The sequence below is a fragment of the Hippocampus bargibanti genome, linkage group LG01 (genome assembly GCF_051943395.1).
Source record: "Hippocampus bargibanti isolate YZ-2025 linkage group LG01, ASM5194339v1, whole genome shotgun sequence".
NCBI lineage: Eukaryota > Metazoa > Chordata > Actinopteri > Syngnathiformes > Syngnathidae > Hippocampus > Hippocampus bargibanti.
This window is the reverse complement of record NC_142734.1, coordinates 15,379,259-15,401,709: the sequence shown is the minus strand read 5'-3', so window position 1 is coordinate 15,401,709 and position 22,451 is coordinate 15,379,259. Positions and strand designations below refer to the sequence as shown.

Here is a 22,451-nt window from a genome sequence, read left to right as displayed (position 1 = left end):
TCCTCCATCTAACCCGGTTTTGTGCATCCTCTTTTCTTCCCACCAGCTACCTTCATGTCCTCTTGGACCACATCCATAAACCTCCTCTTCGGTCTTCCTCTCGGTCTCCTGCCTGGTAGTTCAAGGCTCAGCATCCTTCTCTCGATATAGTCACTCTCTCTCCTCTGGACATGTCCAAACCATCTCAGTCTGGCCTCTCTGACTTTCTCTCCAAAGCCTCTAATATGAGTTGTCCCTCTAATGTACTCATTCCTGCTCCTATCCAATCTGGTCACTCCCAAAGAAAACCTCAGCATCTTCAACTCTGCTACCTCCAGCTCGCTTCCTGTCTTTTCTTCAATGGCACTGTCTCCAGTCCAAACTGGCTGGTCTCACCACCGTTTTATACACTTTTCCTTTCATCCTAGATGAAACCCTTCTATCACACATATATGAACCACATATACTAATTAAGTTAATTGAGACATACATACCCGAGACCCCGGTGGTAATAAATATATTAGAAAACGGGTGGATGCTTACTCTGGAAACTATCATTATTAAAGCTATGTTGGCAGCCACAATCACAAAAAATCACGGCGATCACCCTGAGAATGAAAATGACTTCCCGTGTATCTTGTGTTGTTTGGCGCCCCCTCTTGGTGGTGATCCGCACACGTCGCCCCCTTTGCCTGGATGCCTCCATCCCAGCAGCAGAAACGACGGTAGGGCTGGCGAGCTGCAGCCTGGAGCGGCTTCTCGACAATGGACAGCTGCTAGACCGGGCTACAACGTCAGCAGCTCCTTCCCTCTTCACTCCAGTGAATCTCGGCTGGACCATGAAGCGTTGTTGGCTATGGGTGGCAATATGCCTCCTCCTCAACGCCTCCTGTTCCTTCAGTTTGGCCGCCCGACACGGTAAGAGGAGCTCCTCTGCACACCCCTTGAATACCCCGACCCGATTCAAAACGAATATTTCGTCCCTTCATCATATTATGCACTTACATTATTAACATCTTTATCTTCGAGTCTTACCGCTTCTGTACATGGTCGTGTGGCCGATATAATGAGATGTAATGGGTCCACTCGCCATCTGATGCAAATCATGGCTTCTGGCTGGCCGGGTGGATAATAATGTGATACAGAGGGAAGCAACAAGCAGACAGATATGATAAGTCAATAAAGTATGTTTTTGCTTGTTTGTTTTTATTTTATTTTTTATCTGAACCGTTGGTGTCGCGGTTCAAAAGATGTGTCAAAGTCGTTTCAGTCACGGGGCAAATTTGAGTTACGCCTTCCACTCGGAGTGCCGTTATGACAGTGAAACCACAAAATGATGACTTTTACACAATTAATTGATTACGCATTTTTAAATCAGACAAATCGATTATAATAGTTTGTGAATTATTGTTCAAATACAATACATATTGATTTATATACTGTATTGCTTTGACAACAACTGAAGCTGTAGCAAAGCCCCTCACATGGACACATATCCTATACGGGAAAAATAAAGCAGTCACAAAGAGTACAAAGCACCAGGGAGTAAAGCCAATATCAAGACGGAATCATGCTGAGTCGAACGCCAAAGAGTACAAGTGAGCGAATGTAAACAGGGTAGCAAATGTTCAACATTTTTTACACAAGATTATTTGACATTTTGTTACAGATTTTAGCTAGTTCACACATATGATTTGCTTCCGGAGGCTAATTCAAAGGGGCTGGATCTGACACATTGACTTTGACACCTTTGCATTATATGCTGAGTTATGTTGGCAGCCCCAATCAGAATATGAAACTGATTTATGTTCTAGTACGGTGGGTCTAAAACTTTTTTTACTCTAAAGACCACCTAAAAAACGTTTTTCCCTCTACCAAACACTATAATGACCGGCATTATGAATACAGTTGTGTGGCAGACGACATCACTGAAACAGGGATTTTATTCCTTTATATTTTGAATAGAATTTTAAGACAATGAGATGCAGCTTTTGGATGATTAGTTAGATTCACAATTCTCAGGTTGGGGGCATTCCTGTGTAATGTTTACTGGTCTCCCTGTGCTTGAGTGTGTTTCTGTGGGTTCTCGGGCATCATCCCACAAGCATGTTGGTTAATTGAACTCTAAATTATCCTGAAGTGGCAATGTGAGTGCTTGCTGTTTGGTTACCCGTTGCTGGAACAGAACAACGGCATGAGTAACATTGATATTTGTCACACTGTTTTGAGTTGTAAACATTCTAGAGCCCAAACTTAAATGAACTCTTGGGTGGTCCATGGAATTGAGCAAGTAGTTTTCATGGTCGATCACTGATGGTTTTTGCAGCGATTCGAAATTTGAAGAATTGATAAAAAGCTTTGTAATAACACTTTTGGAACAGCTAATCAAAATGCGCAAGAATTATGACTTCATGTCTGCCGTTATGGCAGCCCCTATATTTTGTTCTTCTACTTCTTCCTTTCATAACTTCACTGCTGTGTATTGGGAATTTTTCTATTGTCAGACCAATAAAGATTTTCTTACTTTATCTTATTTTATGAAAGGATAAAAGTGAGACCCAGGTGGTTGGAACGTCTCTGTCATTTAAAGGACAACCGACATCACTTTTTTGTTTCTTAAGTGACATGAGAAAAACGTTTTATAGCATCAAACATACCTAAAACACGCAGTATGATATTTTTATTCAAATGCAAAACATCAATAAAAATGACTTAAAGTGTCCAAAAACTGCAAAAAATTGAGCTGCGAATTGGGCATTTTCAGAAAGTCACGCCAAGACGTCTTGCATTGCTGGAGAATCAAAACAATGGCTTCAGATTCGGAGAATATGCTTTCTTTGAATATGATTCAAATAGTTCAAATAGTTCTGAGGAAAGCATACATGTTTGCAATCGATTAAATAATTTATTCCGTGCCATTTTGAGGCAACATTGGGGGTTGTAAGGAATGAATCAGCCCGTTTCCACAGCCTGATAAATTCCTTCCATGGAGCTTGGACGCCCTCTTCTGGCGGCCTTTGGGTGCAACACGAGGTTTTCAGACCAAACAAGCACAGCAAAATACATTGACGTGTGGAAGGACTGCTACAATGTGTCTTTTTTCCGGTCAGGGGCGTTCCTTTAGTGACGTCACGTCACGGACTCGTCACCAACTCAAAAACAAGACTTTCGGAATATATCGCAGCACGAGTCGTAAAACGTAAAATATAGCTATATGCGGTGGAATCTTTTTAAAATACGCTCAGTAGAAGTCATTTGAAGCCATTTTACAAATTATGGACACAACTTGTCCGGAGACGTCGGTTGTCCTTTAAATACACAATTGAAGCCAATGACTGTAGCGATTGACCATTGCCAACTTTCTCTAAAAATACTCGCTTTTTCTCCTCTTACTGTCCTGAAGCCAATCTGAGTCTTCCTCGACACCTGTCAGAGCATAGTATTTTTTCAGCTGGAATCTCCTCTCTTATCATTTTTTTCATCTGGAAATTCCCTCCAGATGATATTTTTAATCACTGACCCCTAATTGTACTGATGTTATAGTCATGTGATCAATAATGCCTATACTTTTCCCAGTTTACTGTCAAGCGGGATCATGATGGAGGAAATGAGGCCTTTAGCAGTCCATTAGAGAATGAGTCAATATTGTATGTGCTCACAAAGGAACAACAATACTCACACTTTGTTTGAGCCGCTTAGGGCTGCTCTTTACGGTTGTGCAGTCACAGTGATTCTGGTCTCACACTAGAGTCCAAAGTTGAACTTGCTGGCTCACCTGCCACTCGGCAAAGGACCATCTTTGTCTTGTGTGTTTCTCTTTCAAAATACTCAGCAACTGCATGTATAGGAAACATTGTATTTTGCCAGTCAACAAAGTTATCTCAAGATATTTTACACGGTCAAGAAACACACCTGTTCATTCATTATAGAAAATCAACACGAACAAGAGAACCAAGGGAAAAAACACCAAGGGAAGAAACATTGAATAGAACACAGGCTCTGTTGGGCAGTAATCATATTCAATGGCTCTTTCCGGCCCTATTCTCCCACCCACCACAGTTTTGTTGAAATTCAAGCTGCACGCCACCGAAACCATTATCCTTCTTGGGTGGATTTTTTTCATGGGACTTGCAGTCATCATGTTTTGGTCCATATTTAACTCATTCACTACCATTCCTGAATTTATTTGGGAATTGAAAAGCATGACTTGCAGCGCCATTCCCAAATTTGTTTGGGTTTTGGTTTTTCTTGCGGAGAGGTGCCGATAAAGCGATGGTCCGACCTCTGGCAATGTTTTTCCCTACAACGAGGGGGAAGCATTTGCCTTTTGTACAGTTGCCCCCATTTCAAGCTCATATAACTACAGAGCCATATAACTTAGGAATTAACTTTTTTTCTAATGAAAGAAAATAGTCTATGGTTTCTTACGATGCATTGATTGTGTATGTAGTCCTAAAACTCAATATTCTGGAATTTGAGTGAAAATGACAAAAACCCTGCCACTGGAATAGACTCATTTTTGTACGTCTAGCAGTGAATGAGTTAAGTTCACATTTGGGTGGGAGTTAAGTTCACATTTGGGTGTTCAATTCTTGACATTTTTGCAAATCTTTTTTTTTTTTTACCAGAAGCCCAAGAAGATTCCTATAATTTATCCAGTTGTGTGGCCCGAGTCAAGTGGGTGCATTCAGGTGTGGTGGGTGGTGTTACATGTGTGGGTGGCTCCCTGTAGCTTTACTCCAGCCCGTTTAGCCACAGAATGCCGATTGTTGCATCTCTTTTTTGTCATGTCAGTGTGATGTTTTTGTACTCCACATTGTGTCCTTAATAATCAACTCACTCTCTTGGAAGAAAAATAATATTTTCACAATTTTTTTTAATTAAGTCAGCTGATTCACCCCCGCCTCTCGGGAACTCATCAAAAATTACACAACGCATGAGAATAGAACCTTAATGAAGTCAAACAGGTGTGGATAATGTGAGAACAGGCTTCCCATCTGCTGCTGTTTACCTCCTCGATTCAGAAAGGTCAAGGGGAGATTACACACATGTTTACTAATGTTCCACCCTTTCCACCCTAGTTCTATCTTTTTATGTTGTAATTAATTTATGATTATGGAGGGTCAGGGGAGGTCTATACTGAATTCTGTCTGTTCCTTGTTGACAGGTTGCTTATTTGAGAAGAAGCTTTGTCCCAGAGATGAGCTGTGCACCGACGGTGAGTTTGTCCATCTACCATCAGTTTGGAGCACTTCTTTGACAACCTGATACTTCTTTCTCATCATAACCATTCTCCATATTCTTAAAACCATAATGGGCTTTCTTCCAACGTTCTACTCAGCGTAAACCTGTGGCTTTTGTGGCTGCATTGTTAAAGCAGCCGCACTAGACTTTGAGGGTGCAATTGATGAGTGTAAAGCGTGGCTGAATATATCTGTTTTCACTCCTGGAGTTCTATCGAAATAATCATCCATAAGCGGCATAATACCTAAGGTGTATATGTTTGGATCTCTGACATGAGTGTATGTCTGTGAAGAGGATTGTTTTGTCTACGATAATCATTTCAGCATACAGGAAAATATAGAGAGAAAGAATAAAAGTGGGTGGAAGCGCAACGTGAACGTTGTCTCCACCGTCAGCGGCTATCCGCCAATTGCAGGCTGTGGAAGATGTTACTATGGTGACAGTGACATCACCTGCCTGACAACTGTGTTCCTTCCTTCCTGTGTGTGCGTGTACGACTGCGTGCTTGTTTTGATCAGAGATGGAGGGAGAGATGCGATGAGTCATCGGTGCGCGCATACGCACTGGCACACGTACGCAGGCAGGAGTCATATCACCTCTGCAGTGCACGTTGATATGTATGAAAGTGCAAAGTCAACTCATGTCACAGCATACAGAAGCATCAGTTTGGCTTATAGTGAGCAATTCTTCTAAAAATCTGAATCAGAAAGCCTTTAATAATCCCACAATGGGGAAGTTTAAGCGGTTTAATGCCACTCCCCGGTGAAGTTTCCTGTCAAACTAAAGATAAAACAAAAAGACCTACCTGTGTATTTAAAACAACCACAGAGCAATAATGTGTTCTGTGGTGACTTATGTATAACACAGCTTATTTTGTAAAGGACTATATTCCTTTGCAGATGGTTTGTTTGGACAGTGCGGTTCTCCTCACCACGATCCAGTTCAGTATCTGGTTCCTGTACCTGTTTTGCATAAACTGCAGGAGGTTCTTAAAGACCTGATGGCTCAAGGTGGGTCTCATCAGCAACTTTCATTGTAAAAAAAATTGTTGAAATGACCCTTAAACCCCATGCGGGGGTAAGCAGGCATGACGTGGAGGGATGAAGTCACTCAGGCGACAATCGGACGAGAGTTGAGTCACATTCCCTCCATTCGGTCCTCGCTGCTTCGCCAGCGCAATCAGTAAGAAATGTTACACCAGCGCAGCCTGCCGACCAAGATCGTAAAGTAGCCTTTTTACATCCTTGTATTCACACCCATGTTTCCAGGCTGCTCAGTCAGCGAAGGTTTCAGACACCAGAGGAGGCAGGTGACCCACAAAAAATACAACAGTACAGAGACTATCTGGCACTGGACCCCTCTTCTTCCTCAATACACGGGCCGTATATTTACCAACGGGTAAGAAAAAGAAATGTCAGCTGTTGTGTTACAGAATATTGAGGAATATATAAACATCCAATACAGCGTAAGAAACATTAGACTCTCACTCTTTTTTTTCATCAGAAAATAAAGAGTCGATTTCTAAGTTATATGGTTCTGGAGTAATATGAGGTGCAAATGGGGGCGGCTGTCCAAAAGGCAAATGCTGCCACCTCGTGGAAGGGCAAAACATTGCCAGAAGTCTGACCAGCGCTTTATCGCCACGCCTCCCGCAAGAAAAACCAAAACTCGAACAAATTCGGCAGTGGCGCTCCTCGTCACATTTTCAATTGCCAAATAAATTTGGGAATGGCAGTGAATGAGTTAAAAGAGACCACAAAGGATGGATACTCTAATTCTGTCCACGTTACTGCAACTCTCTCCTCTTTGGTATTTCCCTTTTTTAAGCATCAATGCAACATTGTCTTCTAGTTTGTTTTCAAAGTGATTTTCAAATTTGTGGGTCTGTGAATATACAGATGAAACAATAGTCTACATCAGAGTGCCATTTTGGCAGTGGCGGACCGTGAAGGCCTGCAAAGCCTTCTCTGCTGGCCTAAAAATATCAGATTCACGGACTGATATTAATTATATTTTGTCCATGAATTCTTATTATATAATTCCACATTGTCTTTCAGCTTCCTTTCATTACATTTCCCCTGTTGCGCTGCTTCCAGACGTGTGTTTTCGTATTTAAGCATTTAATCAATCACATTTCAGCCATCATTTGTTACCGGGTCAGAAATCTATGCAAACGATGATTGGCTAGTGAGTAGCTCTGCTCTGATCACAAGCTGCTAGTGACAAAGAGCATACTGGCCAGAGCTAGCACACTGTATCGGTAGTGAGCTGCATAAGCAAATACTGTATAAAGTTTGATGTAATCAAAGAAGTGTTGATTTAATAGCAGTTTTGACAAACCACAATGGCTGAAGAAGGAGAAGAAATGGATTTGGTTGGAGATTTACTGTTAAAGGACAACCGACGTCTCCGGACAAGTTGTGTCCATAATTTGTAAAATGGCTTCAAATGACTTCTACTGGGCGTATTTTAATAAGACTCGCGGTGAACATTCAGGAAGTCTTGTTTTTGAGTTGGTGACGAGTCCGTACATGACGTCAGAAAAGGACCGCCTCCTCACCGTAAAAAAAGACGCATAGTAGCGTCTTTCCATCACGTCAATGTATTTTGCTGTAGTTTTTTTTAAACCTTGTGTTACACCCAAAAGCCGCCGGCAGAGGGAGGCAAACTCCATGGAAAGAATGTATCAGCCTGTGGAAACGAGCTGATTCATTCCTCACCGGAGCTGGTCGCCATTTTTCTGCCTCTTATTGGGTGAAACATTCCCCCCCGCCCGTTTGCCTCAAAATGGCCCAAATAAATTATTTAATCGATTGCAAACATGTATGCTTTGCTCATCAGGACTATTTGAATCATATTCATAACTGGATGTGTAACAAGAAAGCATATTCTCCGAATCTGAAGCCATTGTTTGGATTCACAAGCAATGCAAGACGTCTTGGCGTGATGTCACAAAAGGGGGGCGGGACTTTCTGAAAATGCCCAATTCGCAGCTCAATTTTTTGCAGATTTTGGACACTTTAAGACATTTGTTGGTGTTTTTCATTTGACTAAAAATATCATACTGCATGTTTTGGGTATTTTAGATGCTATAAAACGTTTTTCTGGTGTCAGTTAAAAAACAAAAAAGTGACATCGGTTGTCCTTTAAAGTTAATTTTCAAGGCGGACTTTTGAAGAAAAGATGGACATCATTAAGAAAGGTCGGACAATTATTTCCTGGCTCATGGTACCCTCTAGTAGACTTGTCGTAAATCACACCGCACTATTTTCATCTGAATTGGTTCAAACATTTCACTACGGAAGGCCCCGCAATGAAAATCACGGTCCGCCACTGCATTTTGGAACAGGGTAGATTTACACCAGCCCTGCTGCTATCAGTTTTATCTGTTGGGCTCTCGCATTTCTCAATGAAGTCAATTTGTGAGAAGGATCATGTGACAGTTAGAATTGACAGGCCTGTATGTCTGTTTGCGTATTCATTCTTATCATTATAAAATCGCATTTTGTTTTAAGTGTACTTTCCTCTCCTGTCAAAACACTTGAAAAGCATATTTTTAAAGGTGCTACGTACACAAACTTGATTATTATTATTTTCAGGATGAGGCAGAACGATCCCTCAACTCCCTGGAAGAAAATCCAACCTCTCCATTTGTTCGCCAGTTGTTTCCTCGCACCGGATCCAGAGGAAAGACTATGGAGAGAGACAAGCAAATTCTCCAGAACTTGCTGTCCTATTACCTCACCTTTCCATCCTCCTCCATTGTTCAGCCTGTGTCTCGTCACAGGGGCGCACCTCTGGAATCTTTTGCATTCGACTCCTCCTTCCCAGACTTCCCGCGAGACTACGACCAAGACTACGTTTCCCAAATCCAACGTCTCAGCAATCAACCGCTTAGCAACGTAGTGCCCAAGTATGACACTCTGGCAGGATTAGACGGTGAGAAATGTTCAATTAATAGATCCTTTTGCCCAAATAATGTGGTGCGGGTCAATAACGTCATATTGGAATTGGGTGAAAATAACATAATCACAAACATTTAACTGGTAGAAGCTACTGAAACCCCATAAAAGTGTAACCACAGCTCATTTACATAAATATTAATAGAAACGTACACACATTCAAAGGACAACCGGCACCATTTTTTGTTTCCTAACTGACAACAGAAAAACGTTTTCTAGCATCTAAAATACCCAAAACACACAGACTGATATTTTTAGTCAAATGCAAAACCAATAAAAATGACTTAAAATGTGCTAAAACTGCAACAAATTGAGCTGCGAATTGGGGATTTGCAGAAAGTCCCGACCCCAGATCGTGACGTCACGCCAAGACCTCTTGCCTTGCTCGAGAATCAAAACAATGGCTTCAGATTCAGAGAAGATGCTTTCTTGTTACACATCCAGTTATGAATATGATTCAAATAGTTCTGAAGAGGAAAGCATAAATGTTTATAATCAATTAAAGAAGTCCTCCCATATCAATTCGAGCCGTCAATGACAGCAATGTAGCACCCAGAAAAGAAGATGGTGCCCAAGCTCCGTTGTAAATGGGCTGATTTGTCTGCTGGGAGTTTGTGTCAGCGAGTATCAAATAATAGTCTTGGTGCAACACACAATGATTCACCATCGCGTTATTTATGTGTTTTCCTTCTAATTTCGCCATTAACATGGATCAACGCGAAGTTTTCAGACTAAACAAAGTACCGCAAAATGCATTCTCTGTCAGGGGCGTTCCAAACGTGACGTCACTTGGGGATCGTCATCAACTCGAAAACTAGACTTCCTGAATATTCAGTGCGAGTCTTAAAACGTAAACTATAGCTATATGCGGTGAAATCTTTGTAAAATACGGCCAGTAGAAGTCATTTGAAGTGATTTTACAAATTATGGACACAACTTGTCCAGAGGCGTCGGTTGTCCTTGAAATGTTGAGTAAAAAAAGGAAATAGGAAATACGATTTCTTCTTTTTTTTACTGTCAGTTATACACAATACTGATTTTGATAATGCTCTAAAAATATATCTCTGTAGACAAAATACTTTGTTCTCTTATCAACCTGCATATTGATCATATCATACTTTGCTAACATTGTGGACAAACAAACAAAAATGAGAACCATTTTATGTACAGTAATTCACAAAAAGTAGATATGCATGTTCATTGTGTATTTTCTGTTATCTGGTGGAAGAATGTTTAATATTTTGTTTTGTACTATGCTGTACTGTGCAATGTATTATACTATACAAAACACTTTTTGTTAGATTTTTTTTCTTCCAAACAACTTACCTTGGATTTATTTTCACAGCCCACCGAGGATAATATGATGAGTAATATATTGCATAACGTTGAATTTTTTTTGCAGCGCGCTCTGTGCAACGTCTGACTCAGTTTCTGGATCACTACGGTCTAGATGTCCAAGATTTGTCCCCTGAGCAGAGAGGCAAACTGCCAGCTTTGCTTAAGCAGCTTCAGCTGGAAAGCTCCTTTAGCCACGAAACAACTAAAGGTCTCCGCATCCCGCTTCTCACATATCAATTCAAACTGTCATACTTCACCAAAGCTACACGATGATTGGCCATACTGATGCACACTCACATTTGCTAAGTGTTCCTGCTCACATAGATTGAATGCACATTCAGCTCCACAAATCATTGCTAATCTTGTTATGTGTTCACCTTCCAGAAAGCCCTGGGAAAAATGTCAGCGCTGGGAAGAAGGTAAGCGTGAGGCATGTCATGAACACAATAGTGCATGTGCATACATTACTTGTCTCTCAATCATTTCACGATCAATCCTTGTAGGATTTTGAATACCCTTTGGAGGCCCCACATTAGTGTGATATTTTGACTCCAAATCCCTGAAAGCTTTAAATTGATTTGCAATATTTTTTAAGATCAAATATGTTCAGAAAATCAGAATCAAAACCTTTATTCGTCCCACAATGGGGACATTTGCAGTCCACAGCAGCAATTTGAAAGGGGATGGGGTGGGGGTGGGGTGAAACGATAGAAACAAGATATTCTAAGCATAGCAAAATTACAATGTCAACTGTATACTATAAATGTGCAAAACCGTTTCATTAAAAAAAACTGTACATAGTGCAAGTATCAAGAAAGGCATATTGATATATTGCATCAACCTATATTCACAAGTGTCCAGTTTTTTTTTTTTTTTTTTTTTTCTCCACATGTGATCATTAAGAATTGCAAAGCCTGACAGCAGTCGGTAGGAACGAGCGGTGGTGTTATGTGGAAGCATAAGAAAGATGCCTGACCAAGACATAGCAGGGACATTTTGATTAGCAGTTCAGCCGGGCACAGTTACAGCGCATTTAGTGGACATAATCACATTATTTGAGAGTGAAATGTAGTGCTTGATTTGAATTACTGTACCTGCCAACTTTTTAAAATCCTTGGTATTGATTCATTCACATTTGGCGGACGTCTTTGTCATGTGTCAAATTTACAAGCCATTTATTTTCGCTTTACAGGGACTTTAATATGCTGAACAAGCTCACTTTTTCCCATTATGTGTGTGGTCATGAAAGTGACTGTTGTACATTTTATTCATCAGATCACAAAGAGTGCAATGGAGCACAAAATGGCTTCCCTAGATAGTCCCCCTATCAGCAAGTCCTCCAGACCAATGCAGGCCCAAAAGGATACTCGGTTTGAAATGGTGGGCGAACTGGAAAAGAACAAACTGGAAAAGTATGATGGCATTGTCAACAGCAATCATTTTAGAAAAAAACAGCTCAGAATGATTTTCTAAACCAATGCTCTTTTTTTCCTCTTGCCAGAGTGTTTGTTCCAGTGAAAACCTACAAGACCAACCCAAACTTAATGAACCTGTCGGAGAAAGAAGGTAATATTGAATCACTTTGAGGTGTTTGCCATAGCTATGTATTCAGAATATCGAAGTCACAAAGGTTTATCGTTACAAAGCTGTTATAAGTCTGCACCTGGTCCGTTCCAGATAAGAACATCCTGGAGCCTCAAACAAGCATGAAGGTTCTACAAAGCAACAACGACCAGGTGACAACAAGAAACAAACATTTTGGTGATAAAGAGAAAGAGAACTCAGTAGAGAAGTTGGATATTATTTATTCATCCAATGAGTGAAATTAAATAGTCACAGATTCAGTATTCACAAATATTGACCCATAATAATAATACAATTTTTTTTCACAAGCTGCAATCAATCAGGAACTGCTGGAAAGAGCAGTCAGTGTTCACATGAAACCTTCCCGGTTCCTCCTGAAATTCGATAAAACATTCCTTGAAAAGGTCTGGGTAAGCTCTCAGTCGTACAGGAGTGGTCCATCGACGAAAAGGTTTCTTCAGCCGTCATCTGTACGTTTCGCTTCTTATCCAAGATGCTTCTTCAGCGAACTAAAGTCTTACTGGTAGTATCTGCCCTATATATACTGTCCAGACATGGCGGTGCCGGACACTGCTATGATAGCTCCCTGCTCTCAGGTTGGGGGGAGCAGAGGACTACTCCCTGCGGCTCCACTGATTGTTCCTATTGTCCTAACAACTGGCCTGATTGCCCCACTTCCTCCGGTATCACCTCATCAGCATTACTAATCCTATGTTGCCTAAGCAGGCTATTGTACGAACGATCCAAATTTAACCAAACACCGCCATGTCGGTTTAGTGAAGGATTTAGCTGATTTATAAAAATCGCTTCTTTTACTCCCCTTTCAAACCATCTACGTTCTTTTGCTAAGATTTTAACCTCATTGTCGTCAAATGAGATTTTAGTGCATATGTATTGCCGATTGAGGCCCACTAGTATTATCCCTGCGATGTTGATAGTCTTTTTTTTTTTGAGAATTTGTTTAGTCTCCCCAATGTATTGCTCTTTACAATTTTCATTCTTACAATGTATTGAATAAACTACATTACTTTGTTTTTCATTTGGCAGCCTATCTTTTGGATGCACTAATTTTTGCCTTAAAGTGTTAATCGTTTTGAAATGAGTAGGAATTTTGTGTTGCCAAAGCACTCTGTAGTTTTTGAGAAACTCCTGCAATGTAAGGTACTGCTACTCCTCTCCTTTTTGTATCCTCAGAATTTTTGGTTTCATTCCCTATTCTTTCTTACTGACATTTGTTAAACGACCACTGAGGGTACCCGCAGTTTGTGTGTGCTCTCTTGATATGTTTTGACTCCTTTTCTCTACCTTCGCCGCTTGTTGGTATTAGTTCAGCCCTATGAGGTTAAAGTATTAGCAAAATAACATAGATGGTTTGAAAGGGGAGTAAAAGAAGCAAATTTCATAAAACAGCTAAATCCTTCACTAAACCGATATGGTGGTGTGAGGTTCAATTTGGATCGTTCGTACAATAGCCTGCTTAGGCAACATAGGATTAGTAATGCTGATGAGGTGTTACCGGAGGAAGTGGGGCAATCAGGCCAGTCGTTAGTCAGGACAATAGGAACAATCAGTGGAGCCGCAGGGAGCAGTCCTCTGCTCCCCCCAACCTGAAAGCAGGGACCTATCAGTGTCCGACACCGCCATGTCTGGACAGTAGGGATATATATAGGGCCAATACTACCAGTAAGACTTTAGTTTGCTGAAGAAGCATCTTGGATAAGAAGCGAAACGTCCGACACCTTCAAAAAAGTACAGATGACAGCTGAAGAAACCTTTTCATCGATTCCTGGAAAAGACTACAAGAACATCTGAAGGTTATTTAGTGTTAATCAGAAGGCCATTTAAATGCATACTCCGATTAAATATGAGTTTGGATGTGAGTGGTTAATTCTGAACACATCCCCATCCCAATTTACATGCTTTTGCTCGGTAGTTTATTTTGAGTTAGCCTCTCAAAAAGAAAAATAGCAACCGATCTTCTCCAGTGATTTAGAGCTACTAAATGTGCCTCTTAAAAGTTGATTTTTGGTTCAAATGTGCAATGTGGACAGTATCTCTCAACCTAAAATTGAATAAATAATTGAGTGACACAAATTGTTAGCTGGCAATGAAATACAACCAGGAAAATAAAAGCATGATGGTTAGCATAGGTGCATCACAGTCAAGAGATCCAAGTTCAAATCTTTCTTTTCTCCAGCTAATTGAGGTTTTAACTCTCGAAAGAGTAACCCAAATGAAACTGTATAGTGCCTCCATTTTTCTCAATTTTTTGATGATACTAGTGTAGCTTGTTCTACCGGAGACAAATTCATTGTGTTTTCTATATACATGGCAATAAAGATCATTGTGATTCTGATTCTGATCAGACATGTACTGTATCTGAAAATGTGAGTGTGAGGGTTTGTTTTGAGAGCAGTCAATGATGTCTGCCACGCTTGCTTGATGTAATCTGAGGTAACCTCCAGTAAACTGCAAATTAAAACAAGCAGTAAAAGCATAGAGGAATAGCTAATAAGGTAATTGGTGATCTTTTTAAAAACAATTTCCTCTGTACTCTTCCTTAGCAAGTGAAGAACGATGCCAAAGTATTGCCCTTGGCGACTCGAGTTCAGCCTGGCTCTCGCTGGCTTTCTTCTTCTCTGGTGGCTTTGGCTTGCATGGCGGGCATCCTGGTGGCGGGCCTCAGCGTGACCTGCTTGCGTCGCCACGCCCAAAGACTGGCGGCCAAGAAGCTGGGCCTTGGGGGCGAGGGTGGAAGTTTCAGCCACCAAGAGTACCAGGTGAGGAAGACCATGAATGAGTGCTGAAGCCTTGAAAAAATAATACAATACAATACAATACAATACAATACAATACAATACAATACATTTTGATTTATATAGTGCTTTAATAACAGCTGAAGCTGCAACAAAGCGCTGAACACAAATGTATTTAAATTGTAAACTTTGATTGATTTGAGCCTTGAGTACCACAATATTATGCAGTGAAAATGTTCATAGATTTGATTTGTAAATTAGTGGGACCTTGGCTGAATCAAGGGTGAAAAGTGAGTAAAACCCGAATCAAGTTAACAAACGTGTATAACTGGCTCACCAGGACCTGTGTCGCCAGCACATGACATCCAAAGGTGCCTTCGGACGCCTGGAAGCCGCCGCCCTGGGCGCCGTAGGGGGGCCTAGCGGAGGAGGAGCAGCGGCGGGTGCCGGGAGAGGACCTGTGGCAGTGGGGGGCGCCGAATCAAGAGTGAGCAGCATGTCGTCCCAGTTCAGCGACGGAGCCCAGCCCAGTCCTACCTCCCACAGCAGCACGCCATCATGGTGTGAAGAGCCTGCACAAACTAACCTTGACATTTCTACGGGCCACATGATTCTGGTACAGTACGCTTTAAAAGTTTATCCTCATGTTCCTTGAGATCATAGATGAGTTCACTGTTAAATCCACCTCTGCTTATTTTGATCTTCTCTATACTTTTGAAGGCAAATATCCAATTGTTGAACTTGTTCACTCGCAGACGATGTGCAAAAATGTGTCCACTCCAGTGCCAGGGTTTTTGTCATTTTCACTCAAATTGCAGAATATTGAGTTTACGATTACATAAGCATTCAATTTAGCGTTAAAAAAACCTTAGACTTTCTTCTTTCATCAGAAAAAAGAGTTAATTCCTAAGTTATTATATTGGTCTGGAGTTATCTGAGCTTGGAATGGGAGCTGTTCAAAATACAATACATACAAGTTGATTTATATATTGCTTTAACAACAACTGAAGCTGTAACAAAGCGCTAACAATGAACAAAAGGCAAATGCTGCCCCCTCGTGGAAGGGAAAAACATTGCCAGAGGTCTGACCAGTGCTTTATTGGCACCACCCCCAAGAAAAAAACAAAATCCAAACAAATTTGCGAATGGCACTCTACATCACACTTTTCAATTATCGAATAAATTCGGGAATGGCGGCGAATGAGTTAATGTTTTGTTGACTTTTTGCACAACTTGCTGTTCATATTTCCACCTTTCTGCGACTCTTCCAGTCTTACACTATCCATGTTCAAAACTTTTAGCAAAAAAAAAGAAAAGAAAAAGAAAGTCACTAACTCTTGTGATGTTTTTAAAAAGGCATACATGGAGGACCACCTGAGCAACAAAGACCGCCTGTTGAAGGAGTGGCAGCTTTTGTGTTCCTACCAAGCAGAGCCCAACAGTGTTACTGTGGCTCAAAGCGAGTTGAATACCAAGAAGAACCGATTTTACCACTCCTTGCCCTGTGAGCCCCAGCAACAGTTTTCAATTGTCACACCGCTATGTGCCTTATATCAGAAATACTTTACGTACTTCCTATGTTGGTTCTCCTAGATGATCATACCAGGGTGAAGCTGAAACCAGAGATCAACCCTTCTCGATCCGACTACATCAACGCGAGCACCATTGTGAGCCTCTACTTTCAGTTCTACACTTCTCATAAAATTAGAGGTATTTGGATTTCAGGTGAGACTGAAAAGGTTTAAAGGAGGTCACCTAGAAAGTGATATTATATGCTGGAATTTCACCTGAAAACCTAATAAAAACCAAATTTCTGTAAATTGTATAGATTATCATCATTCTAGCTGTTTGCCACGGAAACTTTCCCATCACCTCTTCCTCAACCTCCCTGGTTTTAGATTGAACATGACCCTCGGATGCCGGCCTACATCGCCACCCAGGGACCCCTGTCCCACACTATCTCAGACTTCTGGCAGGTCAGTGACACTCTTTGCTGACATTTCACATAAATTGAGCTGAATTCATCATTGATACCTGAAATATGGTTGAATGCTGCGCCAATGTAAGAATGCAACAAGCCAATTATGGAATAGTAATACAAAATATAGATGTTTGTTTTAAATTTTCTCATTAAAAAAGGTCAGAAAAAGAAATACGGTGATACCTCGGTTCTCAACCATAATTCGTTCCAGGACCCTGTTCGAAAAGCGATTTGTTCGAACACCGAAACCATCTCTTTGCTCCTGTCACGTGCGAGTTGACAGTGTGGGGGGCGGGGCTGCCTCTCCCGGCCGTTCTCCACCTGCTGTCAATTCTCTAATCACGGACACGGGGCATTTATACGGTTCGCGATCACCTCGCCAATGCCGGATGATTGACTCAACTCGCCACCGTACCTGGACTCTTCCTTCGATGCGCGAGTGTATCCGGTCCGAGGTATTTTCCCTGCGTCCCATAAATTTATGTCATCTTCCGGGATTGCGTAATTTTGCACCCTCGTGTGGCATTTGCTTTTTGGCGTAGTAAGCGGGTCGGATCACCCCCTGCCTTCTTAATCGCTGTGTTTTCTTTTATTTGTGAATACGCATCCTGCTTGGTTAGTATGTGTCTGCTTTGGGATCCCAAACATTCCACTACGTTCCGACGAGTCAACTGACGTCACTCTCGCTCGGAACGTGACAGCTACGGATGACTCGGCTACAGTATGTTCTTTTCTCTTCAAATATCTATCCAATGACACTTGCTCTCATTCCCACAGCCACATCACTAGATTTCACAGCCTCCTTATTCTTTAATATCGTACTGATCGTAGATTTCGCCATGCTGTATTCCCTCGCCAGATCAGACACTCGCACATCTCCTTCATATTTGGCGATTACAGTAAAGTCTCGTTATATCGATATTCAAGGGAGTCCGAAAAAATATCGATATAACCGGGACTATCGATATATCCGACCCTGTTTGCATGTAATTTTCTCTGTGCGTGCATAGAAATAGTATCGATATAACCGGGACTATCGATATATCCGATATCGATATCACGAGACTTTACTGTATTTCTTTCTTAAATGCAATAGTTCAGAATCAGAATCAGAATCAGAATCATCTTTATTGCCAAGTATGTAGAACACACAAGGAATTTGTTTCCGGTAGAACACGCTGCACTAGTATCGTTGTCAAAAAAAACTGCTAAGTGGCACTATACAGTTCCATTTTGGCTACTGTTGAAAGAGTTCAAAGAGTTAATGGCTTGGGGGAAGAAGCTGTTTAAATGTCTGCTGGATTTGGTGCGCATGGATCGGTAGCGCCTGCCTGAGGGGAGTAGCTGGAAAAGGTGGTGGGCAGGGTGCGGAGGGTCCAGTAGGATTTTCCGCGCCCTAGTTTGGATTCTTGCAGTGTGCAAGTCCTCGAGAGTGGGTAGGGCGGTGCCAATGATTTTTTCCGCCGTCCTAACTGTCCGTTGAAGTCGGATTTTGTCCATTTTTGTGGCAGCCCCGAACCAAACGGTGATAGAAGAACACAGGATGGATTCGATGACAGCCGTGTAGAAATGTTGCAGCACCTCCTGTGGCAGGCCATGCTTCTTTAGCAGCCTCAGGAAGTACATTCTCTGTTGGGCCTTTTTCAGGATAGAGTTGGTGTTGACCTCCCACTTCATGTCCTGGGAGACTGTGATTCCCAGGAACTTGAAGGTCTCAACGGTTGACACCAGGCAGTTGGATAGTGTGAGGGGTAGCTGTGGTGATGGATGTTTCCTGAAGTCCACGATCATCTCAACTGTCTTGAGCGTGTTCAGCTCCAGGTTGTGACGGCTGCACCAGAGCTCCAGCTGCTCCACTTGTTGTCGGTACGGAGACTCGTCGCCGTCTTTGATGAGACCGATGACCGTGGTGTCGTCTGCGAACTTTATAAATTTGACAGCTGGGTGCATTGAGGTGCAGTCGTTTGTGTAGAGAGAGAAGAGCAATGGAGAGAGGACGCATCCCTGCGGGGCTCCAGTGCTCGTGGTTCGTGTTATGGATGATATATTTCCCAGTCTGACCTGTTGTGTCCGTCCTGTCAGGAAGCTGAGGGTCCACTGGCAGATCGTGGGGGACACACCAAGCTGGAGAAGTTTGGGGATGAGGAGTTCTGGGATGATGGTATTGAACGCAGAGCTGTAGTCCACAAACAGGATCCTTGCGTAGGTTCCTGTGTTGTCAAGGTGGTCGAGGATGTGATGCAGTCCAATGTTGACTGCATCCTCCACAGACCTGTTTGCCCGGTAGGCAAACTGAAGAGGATCTAGCAGACGCACTATTTTTCTTTTGTCACTTTTAGCAGCACTTACTTTCTTTGGAGGCATGATTAGGGGCTCAAACTCTTCGTACACCTATATTAAACGCTAGAGCAAAACGCAGCACGTCCGCAAGCGACAACAGTTGGTCACGGAGAGAGCGATACACCCATACGCCGCTCAGCACCCCACCCTTGCGTACGCACTCATGCGTCGTATTGGCGTTCGAACACCGATTGGTGTTCGAACTACGAAGCAAGAATATCTCGAATATTTTGTTCGAACTCCGATTTGTTTGAACTGTGAGGCGTTCGAGAACCGAGGTACCACTGTACTGTCTTTTCCTGTGTATAAGGTGCTCCCAAAACCCTTGATTTTCTTCATAAGATGACCCTGCGCCTTATACGCAGGTGTGCCTTAGATGTGAATGAATATTAAGCCACAGCAGGTCTTGCAACTACTGTCAGCAGCCACGACTCCAATCCCCCTGTAGAAGAAGTATTTCGTAACCCTAGGCTCTATTGTCGCACTTTACAATGTGGTGTTGCTTATATTTGGAAAACTTTAATCTGTTTATATATTATATTTGGAAACCTTTTTTTCTTTCATTGAAGGTGCGCCTTATTGTCTGGTGCGCCTTATACATGGAAAAAGTTTGAAAATACACCATTCATTCATTGGGGGTGGGCCTTAGACTGCGATGTGCCTTATACATCGGGAAATATGGTACTCAAAAAGATATATCTAAAAGTATACTTCAGTCTAATATCAAAATATGTACTTGGTTTAGTGTTATCACACCAGTGTGAGCCTGTGACGTGTTGGTGTGCAGATGTTGTGGGAGACGGGCTGCACGGTGATTGTCATGATGACAGCTCTGGTGGAGGAGGGAGAGAAACAATGTGACCGCTATTGGCCAGATGAAGGTTCCTCGCTCTACCATATTTATGAGGTGTGCTCAACGCTTACATCTTCATCCTCACATACGTGATATGACACACTTGTTCTACCACTGTCTCCACCTGACATATGTAGAAATACAGATACTTCTGTTTAAACAAAAAGATGTGCACATATGTACTTGGTTACGCCTTACCACTGCTATCTGCAGGTGAACCTGGTGTCAGAGCACATTTGGTGCAACGATTTCCTAGTGCGGAGCTTCTACCTGAAGAATGTTCAATCTCAAGAAACCCGAACCCTGACTCAGTTTCACTTCCTCAGCTGGCCGGCTCATGGGATCCCTCCCTCCACACGCCCTCTACTGGACTTCCGCAGGTACATCCCCAGAGACAGCAAAGAGAATGACATTGAGCCTGCAATGAAAAGATAGGAATCCAAAAACAACAACAATGTGGTGTGCCTCTACAAATACTTCCAAAGAGTACATTTCCAAACTGCTTATTTTTTTTACGATGAAACATCACTGTTAACTTTCAAGGCAAGTTACAACACTCGTCATGCCAGTGGTTTATTGTTGAACATATCTGTCTGTGTCATTCTTGTGGTTTGCAGCTAGTAGTCTGAGTCCAGTTGCATAGTCACAAAAATGATCGTGGACTGATGTGGCTGCAGCAAGAGCCCCGTCACTCAAACAAAAATGCTGGTTGTTTTTGACCATGCATACTTTCACAATGGGGAACATTTTGCCTCTTGTCTTTTCCCAGGAAGGTGAATAAATGCTACCGAGGACGCGCATGCCCAATCATCATCCACTGCAGGTTTGATATGATGTTCATTTCAACCTACACTGTGATGGAAAAGTAACTCATTATTTTAACATACTGTACTTATATATCATTCATTTATTTTAATTTGGGGTATTATCTTTTTTCACATTGAAGAACGAATAAAAAGCTAAGAGACAACTACCAGGGCATAATTATAATAAGCAAGTACTGCACTGCATTTTAAAATAGGGAGTTACTTTTCATTCATCATGTGTACATTGAGGATGCGCATGTGCGTAAAGGTGTTTCTGAAAGACAGTAAATGCTATGAACTAATAGTTTTTTTTTGTTTTGTCATTGTCTCCATAGTAACGGAACAGGTCGGACTGGTACTTACATCCTCATCGACATGGTTCTAAATCGTATGGCTAAAGGTGAGCTTTCAATTTTAAAAGGCGTGGACCAATTAAAAGTGACAAGAGTAAGATTAGTTTTCTTTTTTATTTATTTTGTTCCGCAGGTGTGAAGGAAATAGACATTGCTGCGACACTGGAGCACATTCGTGACCAGAGGCCTGGAATGGTTCGCACAAAGGTGAACATTTGTGGATAAGACATTTTTTGCAAAAAAGATATACATAGAGAGAAATGGACAGAGGAAATAAAATGATAATGTTGTCTGTTATGTTATCCTAACATCATATTTTTACAGTTTGCACAACGTGACTGTAATTAGCCAAAGTCAGCAAGCTCCGATTTCCTCTTTTCAGGACCAGTTTGAATTTGCCTTGACTGCTGTGGCTGAGGAAGTGAATGCTGTCCTTAAAGCGCAAGCTCAGTAAAACAGTACCAAATGTCTGTTTGATGACCTCCAACCTCCTTTTCACTCTGATTGCCTTTTGCCTTCAAACTTAACAGTGATGTTTCATCGTAAAAAAATAAGCAGTTTGGAAATGTACTCTTTGGAAGTATTTGTACAGGCTCACATCAATAAATTATGTGGACTGTATTTGCCACATAATAACATATCTGCATGAGTAAACTCCGAACAACAATATGACATGTACACTTTAAGATGCCTTGTCCCTACTCGTTTCTTACTCATGTAACACCCCGCCCCCCCATTCCCAACCACAACTTTTTGGAAATAGGTTATTACACCACAAGTTAAAATTCCGGTATCCCCCGTACCTGCACAAATCCAACCTGAAGATGCTGTGATGTTCTTCTTGTGGGAGCCTCAAGCGGATTCCTTCAGCTTGTGCTCGTGTATTGGTCTGTTGTATATTGTGCTGTTTCATACATCATGCTTATGTCTCAGGAAGTGTATGTTGGATACAGAGAAGCTTGATAAAATGCATAATGTCATATGATTTACTTCTAACGTACAAAATAAGACGCTTGATAGTGGTCTGCGATCATTGATATCCGGCTGAAAGTATATTTCCCACCCGTGACACCTGCAGAAACATTTTTCTGTGTGCCATTGAATTGGTTGTATTGTCGTATACCTTACGCAATTTAGAAAATGGCAAAAAAAAGAAATGACTTTCAATGAGAAGATATTTTATATCTGTGGAATTATAAATAAATATTTTCGTGTTGAAGTGCTGCAAATAGTTTCTTTTTCTGTGTGATTTAAC

The 22,451-nt window shown here is 41.7% G+C and overlaps 1 protein-coding gene across 7 annotated transcripts; it reads left to right on the top strand.

Moving 5' to 3' along the window:
• The first annotated feature begins 693 nt into the window (after positions 1-693).
• Positions 694-22,419, top strand: LOC148903284 (receptor-type tyrosine-protein phosphatase-like N). Of its 7 annotated transcripts, XM_088999224.1 has the most exons (22): positions 694-897; positions 5,147-5,197; positions 6,123-6,233; positions 6,309-6,405; positions 6,492-6,621; positions 8,823-9,162; positions 10,588-10,731; positions 10,908-10,942; positions 11,799-11,935; positions 12,025-12,089; positions 12,201-12,259; positions 14,672-14,887; positions 15,204-15,479; positions 16,220-16,367; positions 16,457-16,530; positions 16,762-16,839; positions 19,972-20,091; positions 20,251-20,417; positions 20,807-20,860; positions 21,179-21,243; positions 21,330-21,403; positions 21,579-22,419. In XM_088999224.1, the coding sequence occupies exons 1-22, from the start codon at positions 819-821 to the stop codon at positions 21,648-21,650; spliced, it is 2,592 nt and encodes an 863-aa protein (XP_088855350.1). In that variant the 5' UTR covers positions 694-818; the 3' UTR covers positions 21,651-22,419. The 7 variants fall into 7 exon arrangements, 6 of the variants coding, with proteins under 6 accessions (XP_088855350.1, XP_088855363.1, XP_088855371.1 ...); XM_088999237.1 differs by lacking the exons at positions 20,251-20,417; positions 20,807-20,860; positions 21,179-21,243; positions 21,330-21,403; positions 21,579-22,419 and adding exons at positions 17,056-17,299; positions 17,465-17,565 and having other exon boundaries at positions 16,457-16,588; positions 16,692-16,839; positions 19,972-20,013; XR_016115386.1 differs by lacking the exons at positions 20,807-20,860; positions 21,179-21,243; positions 21,330-21,403; positions 21,579-22,419 and having other exon boundaries at positions 16,457-16,588; positions 16,692-16,839; positions 20,251-20,388.
• Positions 22,420-22,451: the final 32 nt, after the last annotated feature.

Excerpts from the sequence above, each read along its gene's own strand:
- LOC148903284 (XM_088999224.1), top strand. The coding sequence starts at position 819 with ATGAAGCGTTGTTGGCTATGGGTGGCAATATGCCTCCTCCTCAACGCC. Across the intron at positions 6,234-6,308 it reads TAAAGACCTGATGGCTCAAG|GCATGACGTGGAGGGATGAA; the intron begins GTGGGTCTCATC and ends GGGGGTAAGCAG. Across the intron at positions 12,090-12,200 it reads GAACCTGTCGGAGAAAGAAG|ATAAGAACATCCTGGAGCCT; the intron begins GTAATATTGAAT and ends GGTCCGTTCCAG.